The sequence below is a fragment of the Lontra canadensis genome, unplaced genomic scaffold, assembly GCF_010015895.1.
Source record: "Lontra canadensis isolate GAN:19392208 unplaced genomic scaffold, GSC_riverotter_1.0 scaffold31, whole genome shotgun sequence".
NCBI lineage: Eukaryota > Metazoa > Chordata > Mammalia > Carnivora > Mustelidae > Lontra > Lontra canadensis.
The window spans coordinates 14,682,019-14,707,138 of NW_022631025.1; the positions used below are offsets into that span (position 1 = coordinate 14,682,019).

Consider the following 25,120-nt stretch of genomic DNA (forward strand, 5'->3'; position numbering starts at 1 on the left):
AAAAAAAAAGAAAAGAAAGAAAGAAAAAGCTAGAAGAAAAATGAAAGTAGATATTTAGGGGAAACACAAAAATAAGCACACTCAGTCAAAATTCAGTAATGACAAAACATCAGCAAAATAAAATCAGAGATGAGGCATCTAATTCAATCTTGTTTGGGGAAGCAGGTAAAACTTCCTTAAAAAGTTACGATGTTTGCTTCCTGTTTGCTCATCTCCCCCACCCCAGTCCATTCTCTATCCTTCGCTGTGCCCAGTGAATACCTCTATTAATTGAAATTTAAATGATTGCTTTTAAGCCCTTTTTAAACTCCTTTCACAAATGTAATTGCTGTCAGTACACACACACACACACACACACTCATGCCAATAGCCGAAAAAGTTTCACAAAAGTGTACTTAACCTTACCATGTAGGAGTCTCTCTGATGCATTCTATGATAATTTGTTCTACTTGTGTTTCCTTTTTTTTTTTTTTCTTTTAAATGTGGCTTACAACCAACAAAACTGATTTCATGACTCACCATTGGACTAAACCTGTAGTCTGTAAAACATTGGTTTAAAAGAGAAATAAGCCAGTATGCATCGGAAAAGATTTTTAACATCATTAGGTAGCAGGGAACAGCAAATTAAAACTGTGAGATACCACTACATACAATATTCATGTCTAGCAAAAATACAATAAAACAAAACTCTTTATACACACAATCACACGGAAAAAAATCCCCCAAAACATGTTAAGCAGAACCAATCAGACACAAAAGGGTATATATCCTGTGATTTCATTTATAAAAAGTTCAAGATCCAGCAAAAAATCATGTACAGTAATAGAAATCAGTACCAAGGTAGGGGCTGGGAACTAACCGAAACAACACACGAGAAAGTTTCCTGGGGGGATGGAATTGTCCACTATATTGATCTAGATAATATGAGTAATGTGTCAAAAGTTCATCAGTCTGTATGCTTAAGAGTCATACATTTGTCTACATGTCAAAAAAGAAATATTAGGATTTTTGAAGGCTAAGTCTCAGCCATCAAAGAGAAGTTGGTGAGAGAAAGCTCCAGGCAGAAGGGGCAGCACAGCAAAGGCAAGAGGAAGGAAGGAAGCAGGAGGCAGAGAACACGGTGACCTGCACCCAGAGAGGTAAAGGGGACTCACATGCGACATTAGGAAGATTGGGCATTATTACAGGTGCAGTAGAAACCCTTCGGTGGGCTAGAAGAATGGTATTAATAATATTGCCAGATTTCCATATGTGCTAAGTCAACCTTTTACAATATGGGAGACTGAAATAAGGCATTGGGGAGGCCCGTCGAGTGTCTTGAATATGTGTTTGAGGAGGAGGTAGGGAGTGTGGGTTTAGGGAAGGATGGGTGTTTGCTGTAGCCGAAGCATGGGACACAGCAAGGGCTTCGAGGTGTGTAGCCTAAAGAAGCTGGGTCACAATGTGAAGGTCTTCTGTGCCACGGGAAAGAGCGTGACACTATCCCAGTTAAATAAATGCACGGGAGCGTAAAAATAATTACAGAGCACCTACTGTGTGCCAGACTGTTGCTACGGAGTGTAAATTCTCTTAATTCTTCCTGAGAGTCCCAGAGGATAACCTTTCCTTACCTCGCTATACGGAAGAAGAACCCAAGAGACTCAGAAAATCAGAGTAAATTTCCTAAGGCCACGCAGCTAGTAACCATTAATGACTAACATTCAAACAAAGGCTCATCTGGTGGTAAGTACCTGCTCTTTCCAAAACACCCCACTGTCACATTTCTGAAGGCCATAAAAGCAAGTGACACTCCTCAGAGGTAGAGTTTCATCACATTGCAATCGGGAGTCAGAGGGAACGACGTGAAGGCTACAGTAGTCATCCAGTGATGCTGGAGAGGGCGGGCAGTGATCATGGACTGAATATGTTTGTAGGCAGACCCTAGATCACGTGTCAGTAAACCGGATATGGGGTGAAACAAAGAAGAGGAATCAATGATGACTCCAGAATTTTTGACCTTGGCACCCAAAAGGATGGAAGGCATTAACTGAGATGTGAGGGAATGCAGGAGAAATAGATTTGGGGGAAATCAGGGGTGTAGGTATTAAATCGTTTAGGATGTCTGCTAGACTCCCAAGCTAGCACTCAGGGTCAAGAAAGCATTGAAACATAGGGGACTGATATGCTAGGGCATTTTTTTTTAAATGGGTATGCTGTGTGTGTGTTAATTTTATATAAATGGGATCACATTTTCCACACCGTTCTAACATTAAGATTTGTGTATGGACACAAAATGAATGAATGAAGCAATCAATCGGGGCATATTGACAGAGAAGTCTGGATAAACTTTTAATAATCAGAATCTGTAGGCGGTGAGATAGTGAGTGACTTGGACATTCTTTTCAGATTCTTCACTGCACTGTTTGAATTTTTTCTACGATGAGTATTAGACTATCCTTCCATACACAACAACACTACTTTCAAAAGATACTAGAGGAAATTTACGTGTAATAAATGCTGAAAGTAAGTATGTTCTCTGACCCAGAATGTATACAATAACTAAAACTTAGCTTTAGTTATTGAAACTAAACCTACTGAAACCTTCAGTTTCACACAAAGAGACAGAAAGAGGATCTAACGACATGAGTTTTAGACAATGCAAATTACCCATTTTCAGACTATGACCGGACTGGATGCCCTTTTTTGGCAATACTAAGTTAAGCCTGAGCCAGCCTGTGGAGTAGGTAGGTGGATATGCGTTATGTACGTAAGTTTCTACGCATGTCTGTGTGTGTGTCTGCAAATCTGCATCAGGACTTGGCAGGTGTCTTCCACACCCGTGCTAGAAGGCTCCTTGCAAAAGAACCCTGCCTTTTAATGAGTTTACCATTAAAAAAAAAAAATTGGGACACTGCCTAGTTCCTCATTGTTAAATGAAAATAACATTTAGAGTTGAATTAATCTGATTGCATGGGATCTCTTCACCCCCCACCCTTGCTGCAAATCAGAAGAGTTTTTCAGCTAACGAGGAGGGGTGCCCTACTTGAGCGGGCAGCGGGCGCCGCTGCGACTCAGAGCAGCACTGAGCGTGGCATTGCCATCATAACCTCCCCGGGCTCGCGGCAATGAAACCCCGGGAGTGGCAAAGTCAAATCAGTTCAATTGTCTGATTGTTCATACTCATAAAGTGGGGAAGCTGGCAGGGGTCCGGCATAAAACTTGGGAGCTCCGCGGCGGAGCTCCTTTAAGGTAATTCATTGCCCTCTGCAGTAGCTTAGATCAGAAGGGCCAGCTCGGTCACAGTCGCTGCAGTTCCCCACACTGCTTGAGAGCAATATCGCAGATAGCCGGCTGCTATGCCAGATGTCAAAGGTGCACTAAAAGCACTTGTTTTTGATCTACCCCATTCCCGAGAAGTACAATGGATGGGTCTCTAAGTACCGCCATAAAAAAAGATTGTGATTAATGAAGCAGCACAACTTATTAAACCAAGCTGACTTCCACTTCTTTCTCCGAGGCGTTTTCACTGTCCACAAAGCAGTTCTTTTACTTAGCAGCAGGGACATGTAAAATGTTAATCATCAATCTGTGGGCCATTAAAGAAGTTGCTTTCCCTTCCTCAACTTGAAACCAAGGGGGAAAGATAATAGGTTTGGTTAACAGAGCTGTTCACATAATGGAGATGTGCAGAGGAAAGCTTTGAGAGAGTCGGCGTGGGAGCCCCGAGCGCTAATCCAGCCTGCTCTTGGGACCACAAGTTCAAGTCCTTGCTGGGGCTGGAAAGCCCGCTATGGAGGCTGGGGTGAGTGTCTTGATCTGGCTGGACACGTGGGAGGTAGCCGTACCTGAGGGAGGCCAAAAATAAAATGATAAGGCATGGGTGTTCTCTGTGTCAGAAGAGAGGGACCTGAGACGTTGGTATTGCCGATTTATCTGGCCTCCTGCCTCTCAGAAAAGAGGGCCACACTAGCCTTCCCAGAGGGCATGTGGCTGTGGGGGGAGGCCTGGGTAGTAGAATCCTCCCTTGCCCAGAGGCCAGTGGAATTTTCAACTAATTCTCCAAAATTTAATAAATCTTTTAAAAACAAAAACAAAAAACAGACTCTTAACCAGAGAGAGCAAACTAATAGTTCCCAGAGGAGAATGGATGAAATAGGTGATGGGGTTTAAGGAAGGCACTTAATTGTGATGAACACCAGGTGATTAAAATAAACTTAAAAAAAAAAAAAAAAGAAAAGAAACGAAAGAAAGAAAAAGCTAGAAGAAAAATGAAAGTAGATATTTAGGGGAAACAAAAATAAGCACACTCATGAGTCAAAATTCAGTAATGACAAAACATCAGCAAAATAAAATCAGAGATGAGGCATCTAATTCAATCTTGTCTGGGGAAGCAGGTAAAACTTCCTTAAAAAGTTACGATGTTTGCTTCCTGTTTGCTCATCTCCCCCACCCCAGTCCATTCTCTATCCTTCGCTGTGCCCAGTGAATACCTCTATTAATTGAAATTTAAATGATTGCTTTTAAGCCCTTTTTAAACTCCTTTCACAGACTCTCTGCGGGAGTCAAAGGTGTATCTGTAAAAAATTACTCATGATATAAGAACTGCTTTCAGCAGGGGCAGGAGTCAGAGACATAAGCTTAGGCCCAAGGCCCACAGTAGTTTGAAGGTCAGTCAGTGAATGTTGGGAGGAGAGACTACTGGAAGGCAGTGCCAGATTAGGGCATTTTAAAATGGCTACAGTTGGAAAGATGCTGCTACAGTAAAAACAGTTCACTGCATCTTTTTATTCCTTTCGATAAACCCTGCTCTTGTCTTCCCTTGGTAAAAAACCTTAGACCACACTGTGACCAGAGCACGCCATCAGAAGATGCCTCCCACTCCTAGACAGTGTGGAGCCGATGGCCCCAGTGAGGAGGGCCAGTGGTTCACGGCAGGCTGAGAAACCTCTCTGGTCCGCTGAAACGCCTCCCTGCCAGAGGCTTTAACCCTCCACCTTCATTGCTTTCTCTAAAAATGAACTGGGCGCAAGGCCAGTTTCCATTATTTGAAGTCACGGGTATCCACAGTTGTCTATGTTTTTTTCTCAGGAAGGTTCCTTGAGTCCCCCAGTTAAGACCCTGAGCGACAATGAAACTTGTCTCTTGCTAAACCACTCGCTCCTCTTAGCCTGAGGACCACTAACCAAGCTCGAATACACAACACTCAGCTTCTCAGACTGGACACACAGATCAGGAAAGACGTACCAACAACCTTGAAAAGCAGATTATGGCCAAAGAAATCTTTGGCAGTTTATACTGGGGCCCTGATGTTTTTGTTAGTTTTTGGTTTTTTTAAATTTTTTTATTATTTATTTATTTATTTGACAGAGATCACAAGTAGGCAGAGAGGCAGGCAGAAGAGAGAGGAGGAAGCAGGCCTCCCACCAAGCAGAGCGCCCAATGTGGACCTCGATCCCAGGACCCTGGGATCATGACCCGAGCGGAAGGCAGAGGCTTCAACCCACTGAGCCACCCAGGCGCCCCTGTTTTCGCTTTTAAAGATTTGTTTACTTGAGAGAGAGCATGAGTGGGAGAGGCAGAGGGAGAGAGAATCTCAAGCAGACTCTGCGCAGAAAGCAGAGCCAGACATGGGGCCCGATCTCCCGACCGTGAGATTGAAACCAAGAGTCAGATGCTCAACAACTGCACCACCCAGCCGCCCTGATGCTCACTGTTTTATGCGATTTCTTGGAGAAAGAGAATGAATTTGTGGGACAGCTAGGCTGAGTCAATAAAAGCGGGCTTCCTTCCCCCCCTGTTGCCACACATCTCACTCAAATAACTGCATCTAAGGAATAGATGTTGGTCCAACGAGCCTTTCTTCCAAATCTTTCATTTGTCAAGGTGACCACGTCATTCTCCCATCCTCAACCTCTCCTCTCTCCTGCACAGCAACCACAGCAGTCGGTCCAGAACACTGATGCTCCTGTTCCCTGGCATGCCCTCCGCAGGACACGCCCCGACTTCCCCAGTCTCCTCCTTCCCCAGGACTCAGTGCAGGTTTGAGCCCCTGCAGGAAGCCGCCCCTTGCCCTGAGCATAAGGCGCCTATAGGAGACCTTCTGCACGTACCTGCTCGCTCTCTCCCCTGTGCTCTAACGATTGATTTGGGTCTGCCTGTCCCTTAGTACACACCTAGGAGAGCCCCTTGTAACAGTAAAACATGCCATTGCTGTCTGCTCCGGACTTCCTATACGGGGCAGGTATGGAGAGACTGACTGAAAGAGACTAAGGATCTTTTCTTGCTTGTTTCTTAAGGACATTGTTTTCATCACTTTTATGCCACAGAGCAATAAAACAGCAGTATTTTACAAAAATGCCCTTGAACAGAAGATTGAGAAAATGTCTATCAGCCATATAGAACAGAGTTAATGGTGATATGAAGTGAGTTTGGAAGGGGTTGATGGTACGAGCAGTTAAAGCCCTTCCCAAGAAACCCCTGGAGCCATCTGTACTCATGGTCTTTGCTCACCAAACTGCAAGTTGCTTAGGGGCAGAGCCTACGTCATACTCAGTGCTATACTACTAAGGCCAAGCAGTTTATACTCCGTGGATGGCTGATTAATTAATTAACCCACTATCCACTGTGTTGAGAACAGTTCCTAACTTCTGTAGCCTGCGCGGTAAAACTTAATTCTTTATGATTACATGCAAGGCTTTTAACAAATTTCCCCCTTCTCCTCACCTTCATGTCTTGCCACCTCCAGCTCTGTTCCATGATAAAGGAATAGCCACCCATGTACTCATCAGTCCACAAGCCTCTCTTCTGGCTCCCATTCCCTTCTCCAGGAAAATTTCCTATCATTCTCTGTGAAGCCCTCCCTTCCTTCTCGAGTGAGGGAGTCCCTCCTTCACTTGACGCCAAAGCATTTTGCAAATGTCTCAATTGTAGCTTGTGGTGCAGTGAGGTTTTCAAACACATCTGTCTTACCACGGACCTGTGAGTACCCATCTTGCTGATCTTGGCACAGTGCCTGGCAAATGCTAGACACTTACTGAATCTTAGATAAATCAATAAATTAATGACTCAACCAATAAAATAATTGAGCAGCCACTGGGTGGGTGGGGTGGGGAGGAGGTTTACAAAAAAAAAAAATCATGTCGAATCTAGTTATCAGCTGTGGTTCTTAGGCAGCTTAAAGAAGAGATCATAAATTTTCACCACAGTACTCTAGAAATAGACTCACTTTCAAAATTTGATCAATTGATATATTAAAATGTTCCAATTCCCCTACCCAGTGCCCTTCATGAAATGATCCAAGATGACTCTTAAAAATCATTTTCAAGCATACGCACCCAAACTTTAAAGTCAAAGCACCCCTTAAGGTCTTCTACTTTATGGGAAAGGTATGTGATAATTAACTGTCTTCATAAAATGTAGTCAATTCCCATCTCTTAGGTACATCCAAGTTTTCCACCTCCATCTTAGCTCTTGCCGTGATGAAAATTTACAGTGATCATGACCATCTAGTGTAAGAAATGAATTAACATTCTCCACAGGACCCTCATTTGTATAGTATATTAATAGGCTCCTTATGTAAATTTCTACTCTTAACCTCACTGCTTCTATGCCTGCTAGCTGGTTGTATGCAATTTAGAAATGAGGGCAAGATAAGTTTGATTTCACATGAAGTTGCTTAGAGGGACGGTAAGGGGGAGAATGGGTGGGGTTCAAGCAGTGAAAAGAAAGTTATAATGGACATATTTTATAGCTGTCACCAAACAGTGCTCAGTAAAGCCTACTCTCATTCTAATTAGATTTTACTTGTGTCCAATAGATTTTTGCCATTATAAATGAACTGTGGGAAAATAAAAGGGAGTATATCTGATGATATTTTGAAGATGTCTGGTGCAAGATATGGGGAGTTAGTCAAAAGTGTGTTCTGCATTAAATAAGGAGAACTTTTTAATTAAGGACTTCTGAAGAAGGGGGAAAAAATCCACTCTCCAAAGCCATACAAAAAAACACTCCATCTTCAGAGCCACACTCAGTCAAATGAGGAACTGGACCAGACTAGATAATCCATAATTTGGTAGAGATTTCTAGCTATTCATCACATTCCTGTTTGTCTTTTCTTAGATATAGTGTTGGGTGGCATTTCTTAGCCTTTTCTGCAGGTAGGCATGACCCTGTGATTGACTGAGTTCTAGCCAACGGTATGAAAAAAGGATGTGTTTCACTTCTAGGGATGGCCCATAAGACCTCCCATGTATCTCCGCCATGTTCTTCTCCCCTTCTGGCACCTGGGCTGTGGACACCCAAGGGCAATCTTGGGATCCATCTGTTAAAAATGGAAGAACCACTGTCAGGCTGGGCCCTTGACTATTAGGCAAGCAAGAAATAAATGTCTCTTGTGTTAAGTCATCCCATTTTTGTGTTTAGTGTTGTTGCCTAGATTTCCCTGATATAGGACTCTTTCATTTTTGGCATTCTAGGTGCAATCTCAAGAGCTATCATATTAATCTTCTGCTTGCAAAGAGGAGCAGATTGGGGAGGCTATGCATGTGTTGGGGAAAGGAGTATATGGGAAATCTTTGTACCTTTTGTTCAACTTCTCTGTGAACCTAAAATTGTTCTAACAAATTAAAGTCTTTTTAAAAAGAGAGAAAGCAGTTCTCGCTCCACCAATTTTGGTCAGAGGTTGTTTAGATGATGAAATAAAAATGGCTTAAATAATAATTATTAATAATTCTCAGCATGTCTCTTTTGTGCCAGACACTGTCCTAAGTGCTCTAGGCACATTATCTCTCTTTCCCAGAATAATCCTACTTGGTAGAACTTAGGTTGCAGAGATAATGTTCTCCACAATACTCAGGTGCAAAAAATGGCACACTTCCTTATTTTTCTAAATCTAGAAGTCCCCTCTAAAATGGTAAGAGTCAATCTCAGTCATATTTTGCAGTTATAAAATATATAATAACCAACGTTGTTTACTGGGCACTTGGAAAACAGGGAGGGGCTTCTAAGCTGTAGGCCATCGGGCCCATGGTCCCAGCCCACGGGACTCATTGAGAGGCAGGAGGCTCCATTTGATCCGTGACCAACATGGACATGTATTGCTCCCTGTGACTTCTCTGGCAATAGCTCTTAGTCAGCCCTCCTGATATCCATGAACTAACCCTTTCACAAGTCCTATATCCCTCTTGAAAAAACCACCATCTTCCCTATCTCCAGGAACGAATCTCTTTTCTTTTTCCCAGGATAGATGTCCTCTGCCTCTTCAACTCCAAGTTCCAGCCCCAATCAATTTTCCAGAAATCTTAGTGACAGGTTGTCATATTGGGGCCTGGCAACTTCTGCAGTAAACCATTAATGCCCTGAGGGGAGTATGTCCACCTATCTTCTTGGGATAGAAAATAGCAAGAAACACAAGTCAGTATATTACCAGATTATCCTACCATATTCAGATAATAAAGGTCCAGAGATATTCAACAAGTTGCCCAAGGTCAAAAACTATTCCGTGCTAAAGCTTCAAACCGAGTTCAAACCTAAGTCCACTGGCCCCAAAGTCTAGAGAATTTTCTGCCATTCCCTGTAACCCAGCCTGGGAAAACTAAAGGCATACCACAGGCCCACAGGCTTTTTAGTAATAGGAAATAATCATAAATCATCCTCAATAAATGAGTATTTGACAGACTCACTGAAATCCAAGACTTACAGAATCGTTTCACTTTGTATCTTCAATGGTTACCCAAGCTTGGTATTCAAATAGCTACTTTCCACTTCTACAAACACACATACACATATACAAATAAGAGAATTGCTAAAATCATTAATTTGCAATGTCGCCTTGCAACTAGAATTCTGAAATCACGTACTGAAAAGCGTAGATGATTAAATCTCATTTGACTCATCTTAATGACAGCCATATAAAGATTTCCAAGTTCAAAACTCAGTCACAGAAACACCTCAATATTTTCCAGGAAAACACAGAAAGGTTTTAATACAACAAGAGAACACTATTTGCCTTAACACATATTCGGTCATTATTAAGATAAATAACGATGACTTGGAAGGCCTGGGTTCCAGTACTTCCTCTGACAATAGTTAATATATTAACTTTGGGTGAAGCACAATGTCTTTGATCTCATTACTTGCATCTACATTTGTAGGTATCACATTTTCTGATTCTACATTTCTGGAAAAATTGGTACCTCACTTATAAAATTAATGATTTTTTTGGTCTACATTTGCAGTCAATGTAGTGTAAAAAGATGTAACATAATAGAGAATCAGAGAAAGGAAAATGTGGGAGGGAAAGGAAGGGAGAGGAGAGAGAAAGAATGCAAAAGAAGAAAAGAAGTATTTTCTCATTATGGTCCAAATTTCTTAAGATCGATAAACAATTGAAATTCTGTTGCAACCTTTGGACCCAGTCTGGAGTTTTGTAGGCTTTGGTATTCCACTCCCCCAACAGGCCCATCCCTCTGGAGAAGATGGGATGAAACAGGATGTCTTAGCCCAACATCATTAAATATTTGATTTATCTAACTCTCTTTGTTCTGATTCCATGCACTTCAAGCAACCCTCTGATTATAATCCATCTTGCATGGCCTCCAAGGACACATTGTGATGGTCAGGCTGATTAAGTTTTTGTAGTTTGCACAGATTCTACTTTTCACTATAATTTGATAAAGTGGACTGTCACTAGATGCTATCCAATAGTTCTTGTACTGATCAAAAAAATCTAATTGTCTAGGGAAGCAGAAAAAAAAAGCGAGAAAGGGAGAGTACAGTAGAGGCAGAAAATTTCACTGACAGACACAATGCTGGACCCAAGAGAACACACTCATCATCTTGCACTTACCTTGTGATGATGTCAAAAGGGAGTGGCTGATTGTTTCCTTTGCTGTGCAGAAGTTTATCTTGATGAAGTCCCAATAGTTCATTTATGCTTTTGTTTCCCTTGCTTCAGGAAATATGTAGTAAGAAGTAGCTATGGCTGAGGTCAAAGAGGTTACTGCCTCTTTTCTCCTCTAGGATTTTAATGGTTTCCTGTCTCACATTTACATTGCTCATCCATTTTGAATTTATCTTTGTATCTGATGTGAGAAAGTGGTCCATTTTCATTCTTCTACATGTACCTGTCCAGTTTTCCCTACGCCATTTGCTGAAGAGACCATCTTTTTTCCATTGGACGTTCTTTCCTGCTTTGTTGGAAATTAGTTGACCATAGAGCTGATGGTGCATTTTGAGGTTTTCTGTTTTGTTCCATTGACCTGTGTGTGTGTTTTTGTGCCAGTACCATACTGTCTTCATCACTACAGCTTTGTAATGTAACTTGAAACCCAGACTTGTAATGCTTCCAGCTCTGCTTTTCTTTTTCAAGATCGATTTGGCTATTCAGGGTCTTTTGTGGTTCTATGCAAATTTTAGGACTGTGTGTTCCAGCTCTGTGAAAAATGCTGGCCGTATTTTGATAGGGATTGAATTCAATGTGTAAATTGCTTTAGGTAGTATGGACATTTTAACAATATTTGTTCTTCTAATCCATGAGCATGAAATGTTTTTCCATTTCTTTGTGTCTTCAATTTCCTACATAAGTATTTTACAGTTTTTAGGCATGTTGTAGTAATTCTGAGTGTGCTGGCTAGTATTGTCTTCTATGTTACTGATTTGATGTAGCTTTCACTCCTAAGTCCCCCTTGAGTAGCTGATTTAATCAAGTTATTTAACTTATAACCAGTATTTTCAAATCTTTATAATGAGCATAGCCATCAGGTTGCTGTTCAGATAAATGAAATTATGTGTAGTGTACATTTAGCACAACGCCTAAAACACAATGAGTGCTCAACACATGTCGCCTATAATAAAGATATTAAAAAGTTATCTAATTGTTATTAGTGCTGGGCAATGATGATCAGCACTATAAATTTACAGGCAGTAATACTATAAATTCCTTATTTGTCTTGGAGACCCCTGAAGACAGAAATGGGTCTTATCTAATAAGTCTAACCTTAGTGTCAGGCATAAGATATGGCTGGCCTCCATAAACATTTCCTGAGAAGGATATACACTGAACAGTTGTACAAAACTAAGGGTTGCACCTTTCTTCCCACCTTATCCCCTAAGATATCCCCAGAAGCCCTTCAACAATAAGCAAATGGCCAACCTCATGAAGCCCAGCCAATGTTAGTTTTCATCTGCAACATTCATGTGATCTTCCAGAACACACGCCCCTCTACTAGCTCAATAAAACAATTCACTAGTCCTACCACAACCCATGGTACTCTCTATCCTCACCCCCAACAGAGGCGTGCATCCAACAACCATTTCTCCTCCTCCTCCTCTGTTGCTACCAGCATCTCTGCTCCCCATGGCCCTAGCTATGAAATTTCAAAGATAATAGAGAATTCCAAAATATGAAAATAAACTGTGATAGTTTTCTAGGGCTGCCATAACTGAGTAGCACAGACTGGGTGGCTTAAACAAAAAGACTTAATTCCCTCACAGTTCTGGAGGCCGGAAGTCCAAGATGAAGGTGTCGGCACGTCGTTTCCTCTGAGGTGTCTCTCCTTGGTTTGCAGGTGGCCACCTTCTCTGTGTCTTCACATGATCTTTCCTGAGTGTGCTGTGTCCTAATCTTCTCTTCTTATAAGAACATCAATAATACTGGATCAGGGCCCACCTTAATGACTCCACTTAAGCTAATTACCTCTTTAAAGAACTTATTTCCAAATACAGTCACATTCTGAGGAATTTCAACACAGGAATTTGGGGGGAGAGGTAGGGAGGCACATTTCAGCCTGTTACCCAGACCAAGAGTTTCTTTTGGTTACCAAGGCATCCCGAGGCTCTGTAATCTCTTAGTTAGTGACCCATAGGGAAACAGAGAAAGATTCACGGGAAGTCAAAATGCAACCACATGACATCGATAATGATTCCCCCAAATACCTCCAAGGAAAGGCATTTGGACAGTCATTAGCCAAAGGGTTTCTACTATAATACTTGTGAGGACTTGGTGATACTAACATAGCAAATGGGATTTCTAAAGGTTCACAATGAGAAAAATCATTGCGAAAGGGGAGAATTCTATAGGTTACAGTTGACCCTTGAACGAGGCAGAGATCAGGGGCACAACCCCCCCCCCACCTTACAGTTGTAAATGACTCCCTCAAAACTTAATTACTAACAGCCTACTCTTGATCAGAAGCCTTATTAATAACAAATGGTCCATTAACACCTATTTTCAATGTTATATGTATTATAAACTCTGTTTTTACAGTAAACTAAGCCAGAGAAAAGAATATGAAAATCACAAGGAAAATACATTTATAGTGCTACACTATATAAAATCTGCGTATAAGTGGACCCGTGCACTTCAAACCAGTTCTTCAATGGTCAGCTGTAGTTGCTAAAAGATGCTGGCAAGCTAAAGGCTGGAATTTTATTACTGAACAGCCCCATATGACAAAACTTAAGTCACCATTAATTAAAATTTTTGTGAAACATCCAGCTTTGCAAACATCAAGACTCTAAGCCTGCTCTCCGTGTATTCCCAAAAATGTCACCAATCATGGTGCCAGATTTGGGCTTTACTGTTCCAGAAGGCTTTCTCTGGGCAGAAGATGGCAAAAGAAATTCACTGCAAAACCTAAATACAGTGAAAAGCAAAATAAATAGGAGACACTTTGAAATGGTGAACTTCCTGGTTTTGAGCTATTTAATTAAGCTTCCAAACAAAAAGGGAGCAATGAGCTTTTTCCCTTAGGAAACGGAGAAATAGCAGAACCCACTTTTGTGTTTACACTGAAACAGGTCCACGGTAAACATTAAATAATGATCACATAATATCAAAAATAAAAACCCCTTATAATTTATCGAACTTGATCTCATACTCACAAGAAGACTGGTGAGATTCTCTAAGGGTTTTATAAACGCTCTCTCATTATTGCTCACCTTTGTTTGAAAAGGTAAGCATCTCATCTCCATTTCAGAGTTAGGGGTTAAGAGAAAGGTTAAACAAATTATATAAAGTTATACCAAAATCTGCCAATGATACAGACCAAGGTCTGTTACTCTTGAGGACTAAATATCTCTCTTGGAAACATTAAACAACTTAATATTTTTAGGAGGCCATTTTACAAAAATATATTTTATCTGTACATCATGGTCCAGAAAGAAAAGTCAAGAAATAATAACTGTGAAACAAGACAAAACAAAACAAACAGTGTGGTTTCCAGAACGCTTTCCATTCTACGGACCCACCCATGTGCCTGGAGATTTGAAATGCTATTTTAAGTCTCATTTTCCTTCAGAAGCTAACCTCTGTGGAATAAAAGACTGTTAAGGGGAAAAAATCTTTTCTGTCATTTGACTTTAACTTATGATAAATTAGCTTCAACTAGTTTCTTAGAAAATTGCCCAGGAAATGACTACAGAAAATTAAATACCAAGACTTCAAAGAGGAAAACACACAGCCTTCAAATTCCGACCTCAGAGAATAATCCTCCCTTTCTCATGCTTTGGAGAGATGTGAGTAAAGAAATCAGACTAGGGCATGGTAATGAACCATCTTTCAAATGACTTTTCTATCAATCTTCTTTTCAAAGGGTAATAAAGTGATGATTATTTCTAGGCAGTTTCTGGGAAGTTATCATCTCATTTCAATAGTCGCCAGTAAGAAGGACCTATTCTGGTATCACAACAATGATAAGGGCAAGAACTGGTTGAGAATTCAATAGACAAGGTATAGGTTGTTAAAAGCTATTTCCTGGAAAATTAAAACAGAGAAAGATCAAAAGAATTGTGTGGGGTCTTAAGGAATTGGTAATCATTCCCTTCTAGATTAAATATGCAAATCTGATTTATTACCTAGTGAATGAAACCCATTACCATTTGAAGGTTTTATTATTTCTTCCAACAAATAACATTGGAAGCTTATGGTGTGCCGTGTTTTGTGCCAGACGCTGGTGACTAGTGGACAAAGACAACTCATTATGACAGGGGCATCTGAGTCATGACTTCTAGAACTTCGGTGGTCCCATCCAAAATAGTTAACAAATAACCACCACCAAGAAAATAAAATTATTTTTTAAACATTCAGTAAATGGTTGTTTGGTAAGACTTTATCACTGAGAACTTGGTTTGCAAAGCCACAGAAAATAGTAACAGGGTGAGCAATACCCAAGACCATATCTGATCTCATTCCCTAGAGCTGTCAGAGGCTTTCAGGTGTCACGAGGCAGAAGTCGTTGCAGGAACACACAGCCTCACTGAGAGGACTATGTGTAGACAGGATGCCCTCAGCAGGGGCTCCTGTGAACCCAGCTGCTTCTCCAATCTCCCAAGTCATATCCCATCTGGGAGATGGGTTTTGTGCTCATGCAAGGACTGTACAGTTCATTCTTCCTCAGTGGTTCCTAAAACCATCCTTAGCTGGGTCTTCTTATTTACCCTAATTCTCTTATCCCAGTCAGACCCTACTACTCATTAGCAGATGAAGCATGGGACTTATCATTGGATCCAATGTTCTCCCAGAAGACAGTTTTTTTAATATTAACTACAAATCTATAGTTGGTACCAAAGGGCTGGGGGAACAGAAACACCAGACATAAAGGTTTTTTAAGGGCAAAGAAATGCTTTGTTCATTGTGTCCTCATCACTCACACAGTACAGAGAAGGCACTTTGGTAAAAATCTGTTGACTAAAACTGACCAAATGAATGAATGAATACCCACCCGTCTGTGGTCATGAATCACTCAAAAGTCATGACTGTCACATCGGTATTTGCACACAAGCAACTGCATAGGGAACTTTGCCCAGCACTTCATCTTTTTAATATAATATTCTGGTGATTTTTCTGAAAGAAAAGAAGGAAAAGAAAACAAGAGAAAGAAAGAAAGAAAGAGAGAGAGAGAGAGAGAGAGAGAGAAAGAAAGAAAAGAAAGAAAGAGAAAGAAAGAAAGAAAGAAAGAAAAGCACAACACAGACATTTGAAATCAAAACGCATTTGTTCTCAAGTTCCAGGCCAAGTAACAAATATTTGCCCCATCAATTAACGCCTTTAGTTTGGCTCTTGGACAGTAAAACTGCCTCTTTTCCACAGTTCAACACAGCACTGACGTACCAAGAGATCCCTTATTGATTTGCAGAACAGGATAAAGCTGTTAAGCCCTGAAAAACACATTAACATTTTATCCCCATTGCCAATCAAGAAATCACCCAAATTTCCTGTCCACTGCCACCCCCCGAGGCCAAAGTACAAGGGGTAGAAATGTGTCCTTTGCAATGCACACAAGAACCAGACACAACCCTGGGCAAATGAAATCTGTGGCTCTCCAGCCTTACATGCCTGGGCCACATTTCCCCCAAAGAATCATCTAGAAATGCAGTTATGTCGGTGAATATTTCAAACCAGCTCACGGAAGAGCTCAAGATAAAGAGGGGTTGACACTTTTCAAGCCTTCCATTCCCTCCTTGTGTGAAAAGTTCATGCTTATTCTGAGGTGGGGTGACTCTGACCAGTGCCAAAGAGAGATGGCTGATCCCCCAAAGGTTCTGGGTGGTGAGGTGACCTGGGAGCCCTCCTTTGGACCTTGGAAACTGATTACATGTTCTCAGGCCATACTTCCAAAGCTTACTAGGGCACTCCGCCTTCAAGCCACCAGCACTCTGCAGTGGAATGAAGAGAACACCTTCAAGCACATTTTCAGTCAGAAACCCCATCTTTCCCCAGAGGACCGGACAGAGCAACTTAGCCTCTTGTATTATATGCACAGCTTTGGAAAGGGGAGTCCTGTTTTAGAGGTTGCCTTAGTCAACTCTAGCTGATAGTACCCCTGAGCTTAAGGAAAGGGAAAATATTTTGTGGCAATTCCTAGTTCTACATATCCCTGGTTCCCCTTTGAAGAAAACAAAACAAAACAAAAATACAAAAAGGAAGCAGGAGCATTTGTTTTAGACTTCCCTTTTCCTTTCTTTCGGAGAAACCCGGAATGTCCGGGCGTCATGTGATTGCTGACAAAACCTCAAATCCATCTGGATTTCACCAGGACGCTAACTTTTTCACTGGTGAGCCCATGCGGGAAGGTGCTCCAATCTGAGCAAAGACACCCCATCCCGCTGTTTTCCCTGTTGCTGCTATTCCATGCCTTGTGCCGCGGGGGAGGAGGAAGGAGGGAGTCGGAAGTTGAATGTCTATACGCGTACATCCATAAACAATATGTGGGTGAGGTAATGAACAGCAGTGGGGGCCCGAGTCAGTGCACACAGTGAGAAAATAACTTAAATTCATCTTCCCGGCTCTACAGGGCCCGCCACCCTGCTCCAAGGGCTCTAAGAAACCACCCAAGGCAATGAGGTATGAGGGAGCAGTGTTCCCAGCTGGCTTGTCTGAGGGTCTTCCTACCCAGCCACAGGACAGGGAGACAAACACACATAAAGCACCGTGCACACAGGTCAGTGTCAGGGAGAATCCGTGTGTCAAACCCCAGTGAGGTCCTTAGGCCGGCCGAGCCTCCAGGCTCCGAAGGCGTGTCTCAGGGAGGCCCTCGGGGTCAGGCTGTCTGTCCCGCTGACACTCTGGTGTCACCTACAGCGCTCCAATCAGTCTCTGTTACCAGAGTTCACGGGAAGGAGGGCAAGGGCCGGTATCCTCTCCTCTCCTTCCTTTTTTATAGGCGGGTGAGGTCTTCTGGAGAATGACGCCCCCTTTCCCGTGCTGGAGGCCCCTCCGCTGGTTCTATTTTGACATCAAGTCCAAAAGCGGAATTTATCCTTCCAGGGGAATAGTCATTTCTTTTTAAATCTGCAAGGAAAACAAGGCAGACGGTTACAGGGGAGCCTCCAGAAGGCAGTGTTCACACAGACTGAATGTTCACGGTCTGGCCAAGTGCTCAGAACGGACCCTGCTTCCTAAGGCTGCAGATACAGGAAACGCGAACCCTCCACGGCGTCCAAACCCCCTGCCCCAGAGTCGCTCTAACTCCCCAGTGCTGTTGTGGGGGCCGGGTGGTGGGGGGACACTGAGAGGGGAGGTCTGATCGCCGAATTCCACGTGCAGCACCCTAGAAAACACACTCTGGAGTTAAGCAAGGCCAACCTGAAAACAGGGCGTTTTCATGGCCGGGTGAGGCACAGGACAGGGAGTTCAGCCAAAAAGGTAGATACGAGAGATTTCAGGGGTCAGTGTTCTGCAGCAAAGTCGATCCTCGGGTCCGGAAGCGCCGAGGAAGGTTTCATCCAGTTATCGGATTCTACGCTCCCTGAAGCCTCCTTCTTCCATTTGCAAAAGAAAATTATCAAACGAAAATACTGATGGGGTATAACCCCTGGGGAGAAACTTATGGAGAGGGTCGGGCTCTTTTATGTTTATGTAGCATTTAGTGCCATATTGATTAAGTTTGTTAACCTTAAATATGTATTCTTTATATTGTTTTTTAATGCTAAAAGGGGATTATCCAGACACAAAACTAATACATACTATCATTTACTGATAACCAACACTTATTGAACATATCCATAGATGACTTCAGTCCTTACAGCAATTTCATGAGTTAGGTGCTATTATACTCAGTTCATGGATGAGAAACATCAAGGCTCAGGGCCACATAGGTAGTAAAAAGCATTACTGGGATATGAGCTCAACCTATCTGGCTCTAGATTCCATGCTCTTATACACTATTCTAAACTAGCTTTCCTTTAAAAAAAAAAAAAAAAATGTGTGAGACCGAGAAAACATAATCAAGAGCAAAGAAAAATCACCTGCAGTTCTGTTTTTCCTAAGATATTTTTAATATTCATATTAATAAATATCTGAATAAATGAGGATATTCCTTATTTCCACTTAAACGTATTAACTAAAGTGTTGAGAGAAAACAAAAATTAAAGCTATAAATGGAAGAATTATTGAGTTAGTCAAAACTCACCATCATGGGTGGAAAAAAAAAAAGGATCTCAGCCTTCATCATGGAGAAGAGCTAAACTTGGGCTCAAGGATGGAAGCATTGAGTTATGCCTCCTGTCCTCTCTTCTCCGGGCTGATGAGATACAGTCCCTGGGTCTTCCAGACAGGACGCCACTGGGCAGCATGGCCAGTGTGCTGTGGACTGATCTCTTTGCCCTCATCTAATGCGTATCTGTCAGACCGAGCTCTGAGCCGCTACAAGACCAGAGTGACAGCCCCCCCTCTCTTCTGATCCTGTGTCACCTCCCCACCCCCAGCCGCAGCCCCACTGCCACCCCTGGCTAACAGGCTCATTCCCACTAGAACTAGAAGCCTGCTCCCATCCCCATCTTTGGCTTTGCCATGCCCGCAAGAGCTTCTCAACTGCCTACCTCTACCGCCAACGAGATAAGAAATTGCCCTTCTCTGTTGTACGTTTGCACCTACTCCATCCCGAGTTACAGTGGATGCTGATCTTTTACTGATTTCCCATCCGGGGCAGGATCCTTTAGCCTAAGGCAGGAAGGGCTACTGGGCTTAAAGCACGTGAGATTCCAGTCTGAGGACAAGTTTGGTACGACGGAAGAAAAACAGCAAACAAGCAGGGAGACATGAAGCATCCCTTCTGGAACCAAAGAAAAGAATTCGACAGAGCTGGGACTGCCAGTTTGGGGGACACAGACCTCCAGCTGCTTGCTTTTATGCTAAGAATATTTGTCTGTGGTGACTATATCAGTTTCGGAGAAAGTGTGCCATATTGTCAAATCAGATTTTTAAAAATACACACTGCAAAAATGTTGAACGTGGCAGGCGTTTGTAGTGAAAAGCACTACTTTAATTGACAGCTGTTGTCTCCTTAGCTACTCCCTGGTCCCAAGTGTCCAATGAGTAACTAAGAATTGAAATCCTGGGCACACCACACAGGACTCAGAGCGGGAAGTGTGGGGGCGGGGCAGGGGGGAACCTGCCTCAGTTCAATTTTACCCCAATTAAGTCGGTAAACCTTTCCCCTTGGAGAGACTGTGACAAGTACTGGGCCCAATGTTGTTTTATCACATTTTGGCAGAACCTGAAGTAAATCCCTGTCCTTTTAATCCCTTCATGGACTTGAGAAATTTGCAGTCAGAAAGTCAGGCCTCGACTAGGAATGAGATAAAAATGTGATTGAGATTTTCGACTCTATCCCAGGTTACAGTGGATGTTGTTCTAGGAGAGATTTACTCAGAGAGAAATAGAATTGTCTGGGGCCATACCCGGGAGTTTGAGCTTCCGGCAGCAGGAGTTGCAACGATGTTTTGCAATGAAGTTTCTAATTGCATCTTCCCCTAAATTGGCTGGTCCAAACACCATTCCTCTTGATCTAGAGGAAATATCAGAATATCAATGAGATCACAGCGAAGCAAAAGGAGCTCAACCGGGATTCTCTGAGATACCGAACAGTATCCCATAGTAACCCAGTAAATTCGAAGGAGCCAACAAAGAACAGAGCACTTTGGAGAAGCAACAATGTTAGGTTTGCAAATTTAAAATTCAAATGCACTTCAATCTTTGTACCCAACTCCAAGACCTGCTGTGAAACTCATTTCAACGCTAATCTGATAGAAGAGTGAATTTTCTATGTACCACAGTAAAACAAAATACAGTGAGACCCTTTTCAACGCATATGGGGTGAGAGAATGACATTCATCACCAAATGTTCTTTCTACTCCCAGCCCCAAAAGGTGAGGTGAGACGTAAAATAAACTTGCTGTCGGAACACACCTTCTGGAAAGGCTCAGATACATTGTTTCAAACCCAGATGCTTTTCAGAGAGTAACTGATGTCCTCAAAAATAAATTCCTGCTACAACCCTACTTCCGGGACTCACAGCTCTTTCGACAGTTGGTTTTTATCCCACAAACTGCTCTAGCTGGGTTCTTTCTTTGTGCAAAGACAAGACCACTAGGAGACAGTGACTTCGTAGAAGTAAACTACATATGCTCAGTGTGAGTGACAAAATTATAGACAGAACCAGCCTATCTTCGGCACATTTCGAATATTCCAAAACATGATCGATTCCCCAGCGGATTTGAGGACCGATGTTCACCCACGATTAGATCACGCACGACCATCTCCCCAGCGGACACCCCACACACCGTGGAGCACAGCACACCAGAAACGCTTCCAAAGAAACTTTACGAGAGCTAATATTTTATTTTAATGACATGCGGAGTGGAAACAGCACATTCTAAAATCTGAACTCAATTACCACTCTTAAATACCACGTCTTAGGAAAAAAGAGAAGCAAACTCGCACAAAAGGAAACCATAAACTTCGCTTCTAAGGAATGTGACTTTTCAAAAGGGACGTGGTGTAAAAAATGGACTTTTTTTTTTTTTTTCCATCTGAGTATTGAAACATTTATCTCAATTTCCACTTCCTTTTGGCAGAACAACAGTAGCTGCTCTGAAGATGTGCCAAGCTCGGGACAGGGGCTGATGTCAGTCTGCTCTCGGATCGCCTCGCTGCTCCGAGGCGAGGAGGTGGGGGAAATCTCTTGGGAGGACAACGTGAACGGACACCCAGGATTAACTTTCCTGGTCACTCAATCGCCCTCACAAAGTGCGGCTCTGCTGGGATCTACCAGCTGCACAAGCTGCCTCTTGTTTACTACCCGTCTCTTCCAGGCATGTGCTAATAAATGACTTCAATAAGATGAAACAATGTGCCCCCCCCCAAAAAAAAAAAAGTAGAACCACTGGCTACTTAGTACTAGAACTCTCCTGATGCCGGCAGAGTGAAAAATGGTGTTGCTTCAGTCGTTCCAACACAAGCATTCTTTTCTATTCTCTCTAGCGTGACCCCGTTGGATTACTTCAGTCCTGCATTCTACCTGCCATTTGCTCCCTCCCCGTAAAGCAGGAAAACCCCCAACTTAGAGATGTAACCCTGATCCGCAGATAAAAGCCGTCAGCTAAGTAACTGCCCTCTGTGAGCTCTGTGAAGGTTAACACAAAAGAATCCACGTTTCTCTCGTGTCTGTGCGAGGGCTGTGACCATTCTGCGTGCAGGGGAGAGGGGCAGGGGATCATGGAAACCTTCGTTTGGCTTTGTTGCGTCTACAGTCCCACAGCATGCCGACGGACTTGCCGTCTCAGCAAAGTGAAAAAGAACAGTAACAACAACAAGCTGTTTTCCGGATCTTCTACCTCACAGGAGAAAGCAAGTGGTAGCTGGGTTCCGTGAGCGCAGGAATACCAGTCACAGATTTCCTAAAGAACATGTAATCTCCGTTACTGTCATTTTGTATTTGTCACAGGCCCCCATCCAGCAAGGCAGTAAATGGAAAACAACCCCAGACGGCCGGTCACTGAGGCCGCCTCCTCCGAGGTTCAGTGACCCAAGCAGGGGCAGTGACCGGCCGGACAGGGTTTGGGGAGAAATCCAGATGACCGTGTGTTCACGTTCACAAGTGTGGGGGAGGATGGGGACAACAGGCACTACAGGTAATACCCGAATCTGTACTGTAAGAACTCTTCTCTGGTAGAGGATTCTTCTCTTTCGTGGACCCCTTGTCCTCACAGACAAGTTACCCATCTCCACCCAGATTCGGTATTCTCGTGGGGGAACGGGGACGGGAGAGGCCTACTGCCAGTGTTGTTGTGAGGGGTAAAGCAAGCACGTGAAAGCGCTTGCTTGAACTGGCACTTCTCCAGCATCTGTGGTTTACACCAGATCACCTGCTGATCCCGACACAACGGATTCAATAGGTCTAGTGAGGGGCTGGAGAAGTCTGCATGGCTAACAGTCTCCCAGGTGGTGTGCCGTGACTGGCCCATGGCTCCTGCTTTGGGTAGCAAAGGGTTCACCACACATGGCACTCAAAAATGTGTGTCTCAGTGAACCAAGTAGACGCCACCTGCCACCACTGCGAGAAGTTTACCTTCACCGGGAAAACCAACGGCACCCCAAATGAGGGCACCCCACAAAACCAGACAGCCTCCAGTGATGACATCCTATCAATCTCCACAGAGTTCCTATCTTGAAGTCATAAACAATGAAGCTGGTCCTAAGACAAGAGGTTCCCATCTTTGGTTGCCCAGCAGAATCTCGAGGGAGGACTTCTCAAAAAATACAAACATCAGGGCCCCCTCTTCAGAAATTTTGATTTGATACTCATTCTCAGAAACTTTTTTTCCTTCCTTTTTCTTTTTTTAGTTTCCTAGGTGACTTTAATGGAAATTGAGACCCACTGGCCTACAGAACGCAATTAAATACTCCACTGTCAAGTGGGATAACGTGATCTTAGAATTCTAAAAGGTGGAAATATTCAGGCCATATTAAATGACACACATCGAGATCAAAATGTAATAGATGACAGAGTATACATAAACTGGGTTCGTTCTATATGCAAACATTCTTTACTGCAAAATTATGAAGGAAGAAGAAAGTACTTATAGTACAAGTTTTCTACTACAAACCTTTGGGTGCACAGGGCTATTGAAGAAATACTATCCTTAGCTAAAAACACTTTAGCTCTGCTAAAATAAAAATAATAATAAACCTTTCCCTGTACCCTAAGGCTTACAACGTGAACTCAATGCTCAAATATCATAGAAGTTGGATGCATACGGGCATAGGGATCCCCTTTATCTCCTCTAACTCACCTAGTCCAAAGAGATAAGCTAATACACATTTAGACGGACCTCTCTGCAAAGATGCCTAAACAGATGAGAAGATATTTCGCGTAAATCATTGAGGAAAAGAAGAGCATTAAAGCATGAATGTTTACAATATGAGTGCTGTGGGAGAGAAGTAAAAATTTCAGAAGTTATCGTATGAACATTGCCCACATATGTAATTTCTTTTATACATTTTTTTTCCTACAGGGGCCAAATACAGACACGTAGGACAACTGAGAAGTAAAAATACCATATGCTAGTGGTTCTCAAAGTGTGGTCTCCAGGCCAGAAGCGTCAGAATCATCTGGGAGCTTGTTGCCTCATTTGACCTCACCCTAGACCCACTGAATCATGAACACGCAATCTGTGTTTTAACAAGCTCCGTGATGGTAGAGGAAGCTCCTGTTTAAGAACCGCCAACGTCTGCCATTTTGATCAGTCCTTAATCGGCCTCACCATACTTTGTCCTCCACCTTGAACAGAAGAATACAACCTCAGACCCTCCGGTGCCTCCGTATGGGATCAAATGCCCATGAGAATTCGAAGGACAGACAGACGACTCATTCTTCTACGTAGTTTAAAGAGCGTCCCTGAATTAAGTCAGGCACTCTGATGCTTCCTCTGTAAGCCCTGCTGCTTTGGCCTCTTGTAGGTCGGCTGTTACCGACCAGCACACGTTATGCCTTCCGTTGTGACAGAACACCCTGCCATGAGAAGACGAAGTGACTCCATTGTGAGGCCAGCAAGGGGAGCAGAGCTTCTCCTATGACATCGTTTTCCCATCAAAGCCTACAGAAGCTGAGCCCACCCACATTTCTCATTGGCTTGGGCCACCAGAAAACTCAGGGTTAAATCTGCAACAAAATCCGAGTTACTACATCGGTCTTTATACTTTCCACTTATGTGTATTAACTCCGAATTTCATCTTATTTTATTTCCATATGTTCTTTTTGCCCCCATTTCCTAATCTGTGAAATTTTTTTAAAAAATCTCATTCTATTGGATATAGATATATAGATATCTAATAGAGATATCCAGCTTCTCTGTACATATAAGCCATCTCAAAATTTTCTAGGATTTAGGCAAGAAATATAAATGCTTAAAAATTATTTTTTCAAAAAAAGATACAATGTGTTAAAAGCAATTTTCTAAATGATAACCTCATTAATCAACTTACTGTTTGTCTTCAGGTTTTATAACAGATGGATCAGTCAAATTCTCTCCAACACCTCCAAAGAAAAAATAAAATACATTTAGCAAATGGGAATTTCATCTCCTCAGAAATTCAAGAAACTAATATCCAGATCTTAATTTCTTTCTTTAAACTTACATTCACCCTGTAGTAAATGTGACATTATATGAATTCAATGGACCATAACAATTACGCAGGTGTGCCTGAACATTTTAGCTAATCCACTGTCTCCCGCAGCCCCCCCTCCCAATGCTGTAATAAACTGGGAGGCCGCAGACAAACATTTCAGTGGTGTGTTCACAGTTCCTGATAGCGGCATCCGTCATTTATTTACCATTTGTCTACACTAGACTTTCTAATTAT

General features: G+C 42.6%; 1 protein-coding gene across 5 annotated transcripts in view; it reads right to left on the reverse strand.

The window, feature by feature from the left end:
- Positions 1 to 17,545: 17,545 nt before the first annotated feature.
- The window catches only part of TRPM6 (transient receptor potential cation channel subfamily M member 6), a 159,473-nt gene continuing 151,898 nt past the window's right edge, over positions 17,546 to 25,120 (reverse strand). For all 5 annotated transcript variants that reach the window (XM_032866643.1, XM_032866642.1, XM_032866645.1 and 2 more), the window contains 3 exons: positions 24,743 to 24,794; positions 20,158 to 20,264; positions 17,546 to 17,767 (listed from right to left, as the gene is read on the reverse strand). In XM_032866643.1, coding sequence (XP_032722534.1) covers positions 17,634 to 17,767; positions 20,158 to 20,264; positions 24,743 to 24,794 — 293 coding nt within the window. In that variant the 3' untranslated portion in view covers positions 17,546 to 17,633. The remainder of the gene's footprint in view (positions 17,768 to 20,157; positions 20,265 to 24,742; positions 24,795 to 25,120) is intronic.